Source organism: Aedes aegypti, unplaced genomic scaffold (assembly GCF_002204515.2).
Source record: "Aedes aegypti strain LVP_AGWG unplaced genomic scaffold, AaegL5.0 Primary Assembly AGWG_AaegL5_hic_scaff_1027_PBJ_arrow, whole genome shotgun sequence".
NCBI classification, from domain to species: domain Eukaryota; kingdom Metazoa; phylum Arthropoda; class Insecta; order Diptera; family Culicidae; genus Aedes; species Aedes aegypti.
The window spans coordinates 31945-45707 of NW_018734436.1; the positions used below are offsets into that span (position 1 = coordinate 31945).

Sequence of the window (13763 nt, forward strand, 5' to 3'; positions counted from 1 at the left end):
AACATCGAGATGTGGAGAGTCGACTGTATTATTTTTCTTCTTCTTGAAATTACGTCCTCATAGGGACAGAGCCTGCTTCTCAGCTTAGTGTTCAATGAGCACTTCCATAGTTATTAACTGAGAGCTTTCTTTGCCAAAATTGCCATTTTAGCATTTGTTTATCGTGTGGCAGGTACGATGATACTAATGCCCTGGTAAGTCAAGGAAATTTTCATTTCGAAAAGATCCAGGACCAACCGGGAATTGAATCCAGACACCTTCAGCATGGCTTTGCTTTGTAGCTGCGAACTCTAGCCACTCGGCTTGGGAAGGTCCCAAAAAATAATTATTAAAGGTCATCAAAAGAATTTGTTAAATGTGTTAACCATTTTATACCATGTATATTTTCTCCATAAAAAAATATATCAATACACTAAACAGTAAAAGGCCGGTGCCGAAATGCTCGACTGCATTCGCAAACGCATACAAATACCTCTGAAGCTCGTTTGTATGTACGTGTCAGCAAACACAAAATAGTAAGTTCACATTAGTTTCCTGCAGTAACGTCTCGTTGATCACTGGTCCCATCGTATCATTATCCCTCGTGTCCCCCCGTTCGCCGGCTAGGCCAAAACCTCCGGTGCAACCCATCCACCGAAGGCACGTTCCAGCTCGCACGCTACGGCCAAGCATAGCCTGTCCTGGTTCACGTTGGCCACGACCTGCAGCCCGATTGGCAAACCCTCCCGACCCAACCCCAGAGGTACTGCCGTCGCCGGGAATCCCAACACGTTGATGATTCCGGTATAGCTGAAGTTCAACGCCCTCACGATCGGTTCGTTGTGGTAAGGCGCCACCGTCGGATGGGTCGGGTAGATGAACACTCCGTTGTCCCCGAGCATGGTTTTCATCTCCTGCAGGAGTTCATCCCGCTGTTTGACCATGTAATGGTACTTATCTGTTCCGTACTGGATTCCCTTCCGTTCGGTGATCGCAGTCATGATACCCACAAAGGTATGATTCGACTGCCCGATCATCCACTTCAGAGCCTCCACGTACGGATTGATCTTGTCTTCCAGATTGTCCAGTTGCGCGTCGAACGAAATGTTCTCCTTGTGCTTCATGTTACCGAACCAGATGGGAGCCGACTTGCGCAGCTTGTCCAGGTACACCTTCCGAACTTCGGCCTTAACGGTGCTGCGGAAGTGAGCCATCACCTTCTCCATGGCGTCGCGGATATCCAGGTCGACCGGGGACACTAGCAAACCGCCTCCGTCGTTCTGTTGGTAGAAGAATCGAACCTGCTTCAGGTCAACGGGTTCGTCCAGTCTTAGCTTCGCTGCGTTCTGATCCGCGATTATCCGCAGCATAGGTTTGAGATCCGTCGCGTAGCGACACATCGGTCCAATTCCTAAAATAGAAATAATTCCGATGATCAATCTGTAATTGTTTGGAAGATCAAAAATCCAACAAACCAAGGAACATCTCCTGTTCGTCGCTGATCGCCTGAGGGTACTGTCCGTCGTTTGAGACCACATTCCGGGACGGTTTGTGTCCGAAGATTCCGTTGAAGAACGCCGGCATCCGGATGGAACCTCCGATGTCCGACCCAAGTCCGAAGGGGAACCGGCCGCAGCCTGGATGGCACCCTCACCACCGCTCGATCCACCGACGATGCGATTATTGTCGTACGGATTGCATGTGCGACCATGGATGGTGTTGGTACTTTCCCACCTGGGAGAGAAAAGAGTAGAAAAGATTGATCATTAATAACTTTTGTATGAATCACAGCAGTGTCTTCTATGCTGACCAATAAAACAGCAGTGGATGCAAAGTGAAAGGAGCACTTTCAGCAGTTTCAGAATGGTGAAAATGGAAATATAGCGAGGAAACGGATGAACACAGACGAAAACAGTGGAGCTGTAAACCCACAAACGATAAGAGAGGTTATAAGGCTATAGCGTTCTTCGTAAGACTTCTGTGAAGAACGAGATCCCCGTCAAGCTTCTCAGGCACGGCAGTGAGCGGCTTTACTAAACGTTCCATCGAGTAGTTCAGAAAATCTGAAATCAAAAAAATGCCTACCGGTTGGTACGCCCAAAATATGCGTCGTATTACAGTGCTTCTTATTGCATAGTTCCAGACAATTCGGCCGAGAAAAACCCCTCATGCCAAAGTGAATCATGGAAGTGTCCAAGTTGCTCTACACCCTACTATATTTTTGTTTATTTAATTCTTCATGTGCCGAATTGCTTAGACGAACGACCACATGAAAAGAACGACTTTTCATAGAGTAAACTGATTGTCTCCCCTACGTCTGCTAGAGATCCGATTCCAAGTTAGAATCCCTTACCTGAATCAGATTTGGATCATCCGACGGATGTGGAATCAGAAGCTAGTTGATTAAGTCATTGAAAAATCCAGACTAATTTGAAGAATGGTGTATGGACGCACTCAGGTATAATTTTGGCAACTCCGAAAACAGAACTGAAAAGTGTTACTCTGCCCATAACTGCATATTTGTAACATTCGACAAAAGTAGGCATTGAGTAAATGGAATACCAAGTGTGCGTTTTATGGCAGTATGGAAGGAAACTAAAATTTCTAAAAATTACCAGTAACTCAAAAGTGCTTATTTGAGGCTGATATTTTGAACAACTCATATCGCATACTAGGTGAATTGTCATAAAATAATTCTGATAGAAATTTCAGTGCCCTTGCTTTATGAGAATCATTTATAATCTCAATGTGACTATTATGCGGTTATTATTACCAATGTGACAAAACAACTTGGGATTTTTATCGAATTTTCTAGAACAATCTCACAGATTTCAGTAAGGTGATCGAAAGTATTTATCATTTGATGACTCTCCATGGTATTAATTCCAATTTGTCAAAAATGTCGAATGTGACTGTTTTGCAGTTATGGGCAGTACTTTTCAATACAGTTTTCAATGCTGAAAAGTAGCACTTTTCGGCATTGTTTTGTGTGGTTGGAAAAGTAGGCTGTTATGTGGTCCATTCTGTTAATAAAAAGTAGGCAGATATGCAACGGAATTGCAAAAAAAAAAACATTTTAGAGGTCTGTGAAGAAAATTCTTTGGAACTACACGATATAAGAAATACACGGACTGTTCAACAATAGGTGAGATTTTTAGCCGTTCAACATTGGGCAAATTGCCCTATTTGCTAGAAAACTCTTTAATTGAAAAAAATTCGGCGCGCCGCAATCAAGACGCTATTTGAGCTGTTCAGTGAGGATCCTTTCGGGCATGAACTTTAATCAACTCGCTAAAACATGGGATGGTACACAAATTATGTCACGCTTAATGAGAGCTTTTTCAATACCCCCCCCCTCTTTCTTTCTCACGCTTTTTTATAAGACCTCCAAAAGTTTTTTAAGGCTTGTCAAGCTATGCTTGACCCCCTCTTCCACTTTGCAGCGTGATATTATTCTTGAATTGACCCTTGGTAAAACAATTCAATCTAAAGCCTTGATTACACTACGCGCGCAATGCACGAACGTTTGTTCAGAAAAAAAAATCGTTCAATATTCGCGCGAACTGTTCGAGGTAAGTACGAACTGTCCACCCATATATAAAACAGTTCGAACAAACACGTCATTGGTTCCATGATTGTTGGTCGTTGCAACCGAAGTGTGGTGTATTCATTGTTCGTCAAAAAGTGCTGCTGTTGCTGTTATCAGAGTATATTATTAACCAACGATTTACCTCAACTAATGCTTCTTTACTTCCAGATATTTATTTAAAATTATTCTATGGTTTCTTTCAAAGACCTTGCAAACATTAATGCAAAAATGTTAAGAAGTATCTTCAGGATTGACCTAATAAAAATGTCGAGGAAATCCTTTAGATATTTCGTCAGAAACTCAAGAACATCATGATATTTAGAATTTCCTTTAGGATATCGTTCATTGAATGTTTTATCGATTCCTTCCGAAAGCCGTTAGATTCCTCCAGGAAGCCCTTTTTTCGGTACCAGATTTTCTAGACCGATTCTGATAGGGCTCCAGAAATCCTCCTGGGATTTTTCCAAGGATTATTCAAATTTCACAGATATGCATTTTGTTGGATTACTCAGGAATTTTTTCCAGGATTCATTAAATAGTTCTTCAGAGATTCTTCCAAAGATTCTTCAAGTGATTTCTCCTTATATTCCTCTAAAAATTCTTCCAGAAAGACCTGAGAATTTCTCTAGGAAAATCTCTATTGGGGATGTTCTCAAGGCTTTCTCTAGTTTAACGACAATTTCTTAAAGGAGTACTTCAGATATTTCTCCAGTGATATCTCCAGAAACTCCTCAAGTAGTTCTTTCGATATTTTTCAAAGAATTATTTCTGAGATTTTCTCCAGAGATCGCTTCAGAAATTCTTCCAGAGATTCCACCGATAACTTATTAAAGGATTCTACAAGAAATAACTTCCTCAATTCCTATAGAGATTCCTCAAGGATTTCCTTCAGGAACTCTCCCAGGAAATTCACTACATGAATTATTCCTATGATTTTTCCAGGTAATCCTTCAAGTTTTTCCTTTTAAACTTCTTCAGAGATTCGTTCAAGACCTCAAAAAATCTAATATCTGCTCTATAAATTCCTACAGAGATTACCCCACGAATTCCACCCATGAATTCCTGGAGCAATCCATTAAGGAACCTCTTTAAAAATCTCTAGAAGAATCCTCGGTGAAATTTATCGAAAAAAAAACTGAAGAAATTCTTGCATGAGTCTATGGGGGGATTCCCGAGGAAATCTCTGGAGGAATTCCTGAAGAAATCTCTGGAACATAAAACATGCCTTACGGCTACACAGTCTTCATTTTTTCAACGTTTTTTTTTTATAATAAAGACTACGTAGACGAAAAGCATATTTCATTAAAATATACGGTCTATTCTCTACCACCTCATTTCTGGAACAATTTCAAGAGGAAACCATCAAGAGATTTTCTGGAGCCTTGTAGGAATTTCTGTCAAAATAACTGGATTTCTCTGCGGGAATCATTTTAGAGATTTTCTCAGAGTTATCCCTGGAGAAACTCCTGTGTGGGAAGGATTATCTAAGTAACTAATTCAGGGTGTCTACTACCTGGAAAAACCTGGAAAACCTGGAATTATCAGGGAATTTTGTGAAACCTGGAAAAAACCTGGAATTCTCAGGGAATTTCACTAACAATCAGGGAAATTTCTTTGAGGCAGTAATTCATGGTAGAATGTGTACATGACAAATGACTTTCACGTAGAAACTCCCCAAAAAAATTCGGCTGCGCCGCTATCAAAACCCTCCTTTAGGTTTTCAGTGAATCTTATCGACTTCCCAAGACATGATTGTCTCTATTTTTGATGAAAGGTTTCTGAAGTTTTTTTTTATCAAAATGGTCTCTAAAATCACTTTTTTCATATCTTGCTTGCAGTGAATTCTGATGCTAAATGATGTAGGCATAAGAGAAACCTTCGGTGACTGTTACGAGACTTTTCAACTAATTCTTTAAATTTTAATCTCAGATTTCTCGAGGAAAACCTTCAGGAATAATCCTAGTTGTTTCTCTGGAGATTTCCTCTGGGATACTTCCAGGGATTCCTATCAGGATATCGCACGAAATTCTTCTGAAGATTCCTCTGCCAATTCTCTTAGATATTCTCCCAGAGATTTTTATAAAAGATCTTGAGTAATTTATCCAGAATTTGCTCCAGGAAACACTATATGAGGACTTTCTCTAGATATTTTTCCATTAATCCTTCAACCGAATTTTCTAGTTGTTACTGTAGGAGATCTTCTGAGAATGTTTACTGTATTTTTTCCAAGAAAAACCGCAAAGGTCAATTCCACAGTTTTTGAAAGAAATTGTTCAGAGGTTTCCCCTCAAACTCGACCCTGTGTTTTATCATAGAATTCTTCTAGACTTCTCCAGAATTTCATCGAATGATCACAACTGCAGTCGAGTCTAGTACACGACACTAAAGATGGCCTTTCAGTTGAGGTCGAAATACGCGTATTTGTCAAAGGATACAAACTGTAGTGGAATTAAATGGTATAGTACTAAATTCGGTTTTTCATTCACTTACAACTGCAATTCTTCAAAACATTTCTCATAAAATCCCATGGAACTTACACAAGTGATAACAGTTTCCATACTAATTAACACTGTAGCATTTTACCAGAAAATTATACACATATTTTTTGCTTTTTTTTCAATTATCCCAACAATTTAACAAGAAAATCTTCAAAAAATTCTTCAAGGGTCTATGAGTTCTTCTAGTAACCGTGTGACTTAAAAACTTACACAAATTTCATCAGAGTTTGCTTTAAAATTTGCTTCAGAAATACCTCACGAATTGAAAATTTTCTCAAATTTCTGAAAAATTGCCTTCACATTTTCAGGCAGGAAAGCCTAAAAAAAATCCTGGAAGTATACTTGGACAAATCATTAAAGACTTCCTTGAGAAATCTTTAAAGGATTACTGTAGTAATTCCTAAAGAAATCAGAGTAATTCGCGGAGTCATCCTTAGAAAAATTTGAAGTTGAAATCTTAAAGAAATTATGAAGGACAATTTTTAAGAAATCCCTAGATACATCTTTGAAGAAACTTCTGGTTGATTTTTTGAAGAAGCTCTAAACGAAAGTCTTAGAGGATGTCCAAGGAAAATTGATGGAAGAATCACTGGGTAAAATCTTGGAGGACTTAGGTCTTTCTTGGAAAACATCCGATAGAATCAGTAAAGACATTGCTGACGATCTCTGATTTAATTTCTGTGGTTACAAATGGCAAAACCAGGTCGTGTTTTTGAGATATCTAAAACATAATTAGCTTATTTTGAGAGTTTCGGCTTACAGTCTTTCAAAATTGCGTTGATTAATTACTTATCATCTCCGACGTTTCGGTCCGGCTATTGGACCATCTTCAGGTCCAATAGCCGGACCGAAACGTCGGCGATGATAAGTAATTAATCAACGCAATTTTGAAAGACTGTAAGCCGAAACTCTCAAAATAAGCTAACAAATTGTCCAGTCGAAACATATTATCATAAAACATAATTCTTTTACGAATTCCTTAGATAAATTCTCGAAGGGATTCCATGGGAAATAGTCACTACATGAACTCCTGGAGACATTTAAGTCGTGAGCTAGCCTAGTGGTGCAAATTTCACAAATAAAGAAATCCATCCATCTATCCTAGCCTGAGTAAATCTTCGGAGTAACATCTGGATCTTTGGGCAAATACTTGAATTAATGTCTGGTGAAATTCCTTTAGAAAATAATTGAAATATTTATCGAAAAACATGTTTTACGACATGTAATTTTAATTGTGAAATATTAATAGTTTGGGTTCACCCCTCAGTATGATGCAAATCGTGCAAAAGTTTGGGTTCATCTGAGCCACACGCACATCATTTTTGTCAATATCTCTGTCATTTTTCAACCGATTTTAATAGTTTAAAGCTTCAATGGCGCGTACATGATTGGTTTGAGATTTCACAGATTTAAGTAAGTTCAGGTGAACCCAAACTTTTGCACGATACACCATACTGAGGGGTGAACCCAAACTTTTGCACGATTTGCATCATACTGAGGGGTGAACCCAAACTTTTGCACGATGACTTGACTGACTGTTTCAATGATTTTGAATACTTTCCAGATTTTTCCGCCGAAATTTCGTGGGGTCTCTTCAAAGAATATAAGATTACGATTCTAATGACACCTTGATTTAAAATTTTGGTCGACCCAATGCTGAGGAAATTAGATATGATTTTTCAGTGTGTTTTTTGAAAAATTTTACAACTTACAGTATAAATTTAGTATACAAAATTAAAAAAATGTTTTTGGAAAAATACATACGAAGTAAGAATAACTCTTTGCCTTTCAAATGCGGCTTAAAGAGTTTGAATTGGACTTGTAATCACAGAGATATGGACAGAACACTTTTGTATGTTTTTGAGGGGGTGAACCCAAACTTATGCACGGGAGTGTACAATCTAGGCTTTGTATCAAATACAATTCAGTGGACAAAAACTTAAGCTTTGAAATTGTTCTACCTTTAAATAGCTTCGACAAAATATTTGGAAGCTTGAAACGAATTGAAGCAAATTATTTTGTCAATAACTTTTTATATGTCTGAAATTGGAATATTTCTTAATCCTGGAATTATTTTGTAGAACCTGAAAAAAACCTGGAAATATCAGGGAATTTCATTTATGTAAACGAGTAGACACCCTGTAATTACTGAAGAACTCCTGGAGGCATCTTTGGAAGAACCCTTGGAGGTATCCCAGGAAGCATCACTCTAGAGATTTTACTGGTGGAATTCCTAGAGAAATTTTCCTGGAGAAATTGTTAGAATAATTTCTGATGAAATTCATGCAGGAATTCATGGGAGAATCTCTGGAAGAATTCCAAGAGGAACTCTTAGAAGAATTCTTGGATGCTTTTTTGAAGGCCCAGAACGAATCTCGCGATGAATCTCAGGGGAATCCCTGTTTTCTGAAGAGATCCTTGGAGTAAGTCATGCAGCGATTTTCCTTGTAGTAACTCTAGTAGAATTCCTGGATGAAATTCTTGTGGAATTCGTGAGATGCAGAGCACCTGGAGAAATTCCTGATGAAATACCTGGAGGGATTCCTGGAAAAAATCTTGGGAGCAAATCGTTCGAGAATTCCGGAAAAAATCTTCGGAATAATTTCTGAAAGAATCTTGAGATGCCTACTTGGGGATATATCTGTATCCGTGGAGGAATCCTTGGAGGAAACAATGGAGAAATATCTTGAATAATGCTTGAAGAGATTATCCTAGTGTAACTCCTGGAACAATTACTGGAGAAAGCCTTGAAGATATCTTTGCAAGAATTTTTGTAGAGATAGTCTAAATAGTCCTTGGAGAAATCTCGGTAAAAATTATGAAGGAAAGATTTTACTGGAGGAATCTATAAAGGGATCACTGGAGGCATTCTTTCAGGAACTCCTTTTAAAATTTCTAAATAAAGGAATCCCTGCAAAAACTCCTGGAATAATTTTTGAAGGAATTGCTCCTGGTAATCCATGAGCGGTTTCAGAAACGGTCTAAGATGCTTCATAAAAAAATGGCATTGCCCTGATGAAATCCCTGAAGAAATCCCTATAGAGATTACGGGACAGATTTCTTGGAGGATTTTCTGGTAAAATCCTTGGAGGAATCTCCGAATGAATTCCTGGAGACATCTCTGGATATATTTCAAGAGGAATTTTTGAAGGAATTCCTGGAGATTTTCCTAAGCCCCATTTGAACTGATCTTTTGATTGCTGTCAAACGTTAAAATTCGTCAGCGATAAAATGTCGTTTTACCAAAGACACATAAAAGACCTCCATGTCCCTTGCAGTTGCTTAAAATTTCATGGCTCATAAGGTAATCTAGAATGCCGTGAAAAGTGTACTGCGATCTGTCAAACTTGGGTACCTTTTGCACTACCGATGGACCAATCTGAGACCGAGTCGGACGGACCTAGTTTTACTCATAGATGAAAGAGACATCAATTAGGTCTTGTCGAATGATACCGATTGCTTAGAGAATATTGTTTTCGAATTCCACCGGTCGAGGATTATTTTGGATTGGAAATGTTAAGATCTGGATGAAAAATCATGAATTTTGAGCTGTCGCATGATGGTCTGAAAATATCCACACCATACCCTACTGGGACCCGTTGAAATTTGAACCGTCGTACCCTACATCCGTATAAATTACTGACTATGACATGTACCATTTCCTTCTGAAACAGGTTCCAGGTGCCCTTGTGCCATTGTGCCCAGAATGGCAATACCCACAAAAACTGCCCAGAATTCTATTCTAGGGATCCATATCTTTCATATGGAGCTTAAAGAACGAGTTTTAACAGAAATTACTCCATGATTTGCTTTAGAAATACCATCAGTGCACCAGTATCCGCTCATGTCCCAATTTCCGCTTACTGGTGTAAACATGGATTTTTCGTGTCGAAACCCAAATTTTTCGCATATATATATATTCTAGCAATATAATCATCTTTCAAATGAAGTCGTCTGACATTATTTTGATTTGATAAAATAAATCTTTATATTGAAAACACAAAACCTCGTGAGCGGTTATTGAATCACTAGGTATTTTTGTGTGTTCCAATAACCGCTCATGTAAAAACTCAAACAAAATTTCAAAGAAATGTCGATTTTAGTATACAGCCTTCTTCATTGCAGTAGTAGCTATGGTTTTACCATAAAAATATCAGAATTAACAACTGAATTCGAAATAATGCATTTTTAGTAAGTTCGTCACGAAATCTGTTTATCCGTAACGGAAATAGGAACACTTAGATGCAGTAACAAATGCAATTAAATAATTGTTTGTGAAAGTTTTTCAAATTATTTTTACATTTGGAGCTACATTGTGACGTAAAAATAGCATTGATCAACACAAAAGTTATTTTATAATAGACATTTGAACACATAATTTCCCTTAAATGAGCGGAATCTGGTGCACATTTCTCAGGTTTCTGGAAACTTTCTTTCACATGTCCCTGGAGAAATGCATGAAAAAAATCCTGGAAAAATGCTTGAAAAAATATTTGAAAATTTCCTTGAGAAATCTCCTTGAATTACTGGAGGAATTCCCTAAGAAATATTAGGAGCATTCTCAGGAGTAATTCCTGAAAGATTTTCGGGTCATTTGGCCGAATGCCGTTTGGCCGAAATTAAAAACAATAGTAAACTACACTTAGTATGCAGTTGTGATGAATTTCCAGGCTGAATTTCATAGCACAGTTTATTTTTAAAGAAGAATAAACCATCCTTGATATATAGCTCTTTAGTGTTAGTTCAAGGAACAGTCAATGCTGAAAGTAGAACATTCTAAATGTAAGCATCTATTCACTTCTCTGCTAGCAAAGGTTTTCGTATTGCGTTTGTTGTTTCTAACAGTTACTAAAACGGTTTACGACTTATTCGTATTTCTGTAACATCGATTTTCTTCAATCCTTCAGAGAGTACTTAGCAAGTTGATTAATTTCTAGCAACCACAAGTTTGACTTCTCCTTTTCCCAACTAATGAACAGTTAGCTTCTCTAACGTAATTGTTCACCGAGTCGTTCGCTTTAATTTTTAATGAGACTCTATGTACGTATAATAAGCTTTAGTTCCATTAACCATCAAAAATATTAGAGTATTGAAGAACAGCCTATGATCAAAAGAAGGAAAAATCTCTTATAAAAATTTAAGCTGGTGTGATGTAAATAATTGTTATATCAATATAAATCTAAAGAACTCCCGATGATTTGAATAAGGTAAAACTTCCAATTGAAAAATAAGCCAAATTATTGACAGTAGTAATGAAACCAGTACATGTTGAAATAATAGCCTATGTTTAAAAGAAAGGAACATTTCTTATGAAATTATCAAAAACATTTCAAACCCTAGCACACCGTTGGTAGCCCGAGACGAACCTTGGGTTCAGAATCTTGACACGAGTTTACAACTTCGTCCTGAAAGAATGGACAATTTAATGTATTCTCTTGGAGCACTTATATAGCGACAAACATGACGTCTCGCCATATCATAAAGATCAGCAGATCAATTATTTTGTCACACTTATGAATCGTACATATCAGCGTTGAAATTTTTTTTATAATTTTGGTTTTGTTTTTGATTCGGCCAAACGGCATTCGACTAAACGACCCATTCGGCCAAATGGCCGGACACCCCAGAAAGTATCCTTAGATAAGGGGCCCAGATAGCCGTAACAAAACGTGCAGCTATCCAGCAAGATCAAGCTGAAAATCACGGGTTCGAATTTCACCGATCGAGGATAATTTCGTGTTGGAAATTCTCTCGACATCCCAGGGCATAGAGTATCTTCGTACCTGCCACACGATGTACACATGCAAAAATGCTCAATCGGTAAAAAATTCTCAGTTAATAACTGTAGAAGTACTCAAAAGAACACTAAACTCTGTCCCAATTGGGACGTAACGCCAGAAAGAAGAAAAAGATCCTTAAAGAAATTCGTAGTTCAAATCTTAAAGATACTCTGAAGGATTATTTTGTAGGAAATCCTGAGAAATCCTTGGGGACATCTGGAGATGTTTCTGGTTCAATATTCCTACATATTCTGAACGGGAGTCTTGAAGGATGTTCTAGAAAAAACTGATAACTGGATGCCATCCTGAAGGACCAAGGGTTTTCTTGAAAAGTATCCGAAATAATACATAAAGGAATTCCTAATGGAATTTCTGAGGTATTTATTTTTGGAAGTTTTTGAAAAAAAATTTGGATTGCATTTTTCGATATCTGAATCAAAATTTTTGGAGGAATTCCTTAGGAAAATTCTTGGAGGGATTTCATAAGAAATAATCGCTAAATGAACCTGAAGAAAACGCAAATCTTTCCAATAAAGATATCTATCCATCTGTCTCACCTGATGAAATTATTTGTCCTAATATCATGAGAAATTTTCAAGAAAAGTTTTAAAAATATTCTCAAAGAAATGTATGGCCTGACTCCATAAGGAATCAAGCTTTTTTCTTCTGGTTTCTGTTAGGTTTCGGAACAAAACGGATAAACAATTTATTAGTGTTTGGTCTCTTTTCGATACCTGTTTAGTTTTTTTTTTCAGGTAAGATGTTTCTGAATTTCCTGGTTTCAAGACACTTAGTTGTCTGCAGCCCTGCTTCATGCACATTTTTTTGAAATTATTCTAAAACATTTGATTTCAAAAAAAATATATTTTGGAAAAGCAATTTTTAAATTAATTACCACATTCAAATGTTATACAGGTCTGACGTAATTAACCGAAGACTTGATAATCCAAGTTTCTATTATAAAAAATGGATCCGGGGTCCCAGAAGTTTTACGGGTTATTTGTATTAAATTGGACAAAAATATACCTAATCAAATAGGTAGCAGATAACTTTTGTAACAATCATTAACACGATTCAATCAATATTTTAATGAATATTCTTTTTGCAGATCAGAGCGGTATGATCACAATTTGCGAAAACATCCGAAAACTCAGTATTTGTTCGGAAGTATTGTCACAAGTCCAAGTAAAGTTTTACTTCTGCGCTCATGAAGTTGTCTTAGGTATCCACCGTGCGTCGTTAAGGCCCAAGCGAGAAAGTTCGATTATTTTTCGCATCGGCCGAATGATTTTCGTTTCGGAGTAATGTGTGGTCTTTTGATTCTGTTGCACGCTCCTGTGGATTGAATGAAAACCGCTGAATCAAAATGTCTGGTGAGCTCGTTTCATGCTTTAATAACACATTTTCCTCGTAACAACGTTACGTTTATATAATTTTTAAACATTTTTTGACGTAGAAGTACGTCTTTCTTCTCTATACAGGAGTGAAATTGGAATTTCAAAACCAAGAGCGTTACGCTGGCATGAAATATTTTAAACGTTTATAACTTCTCGCTGGCTTAACGAAATTTCTTGATTAGCACCTCAATCGAAAGATAAGACATCAAAGCTTCATGTCGTTTACTTACTGAATCTCAAATACCTGTCCAAATAGTTTAATAACTGTTTTAAAATAGAACGTTGATTTCAAGCAAATCTATAAATAGGGGTGGCTAGAGAAAATTTGACGTCATTTGCTTTCCACTCTCCGATTGGCTCGCATCACAGCAGGCGACAGATCGGCTTGCTCTGACCGGGCGTGCTTCTCAGGCACAGACATCGATAGCGAAGGACGCCCCCGTTTGTCTTGCTTCGCTCAAATCAAACTGTCGAGCGAGCGAGGGAAGATGCCGTCCGAAGCCAAAGCCATCACCGCTGC

The 13763-nt window shown here is 37.7% G+C and overlaps 1 protein-coding gene across 1 annotated transcript in view; it reads right to left on the reverse strand.

Annotated features, from left to right (window-relative positions):
- Positions 1 to 360: 360 nt before the first annotated feature.
- The window catches only part of LOC110680199 (fatty-acid amide hydrolase 2-B-like), a 37791-nt gene continuing 24388 nt past the window's right edge, over positions 361 to 13763 (reverse strand). Inside the window, 3 exon segments of the mRNA XM_021856018.1 lie at positions 361 to 1390; positions 1455 to 1601; positions 1604 to 1713. Coding sequence (XP_021711710.1) covers positions 603 to 1390; positions 1455 to 1601; positions 1604 to 1713 — 1045 coding nt within the window. The 3' untranslated portion in view covers positions 361 to 602.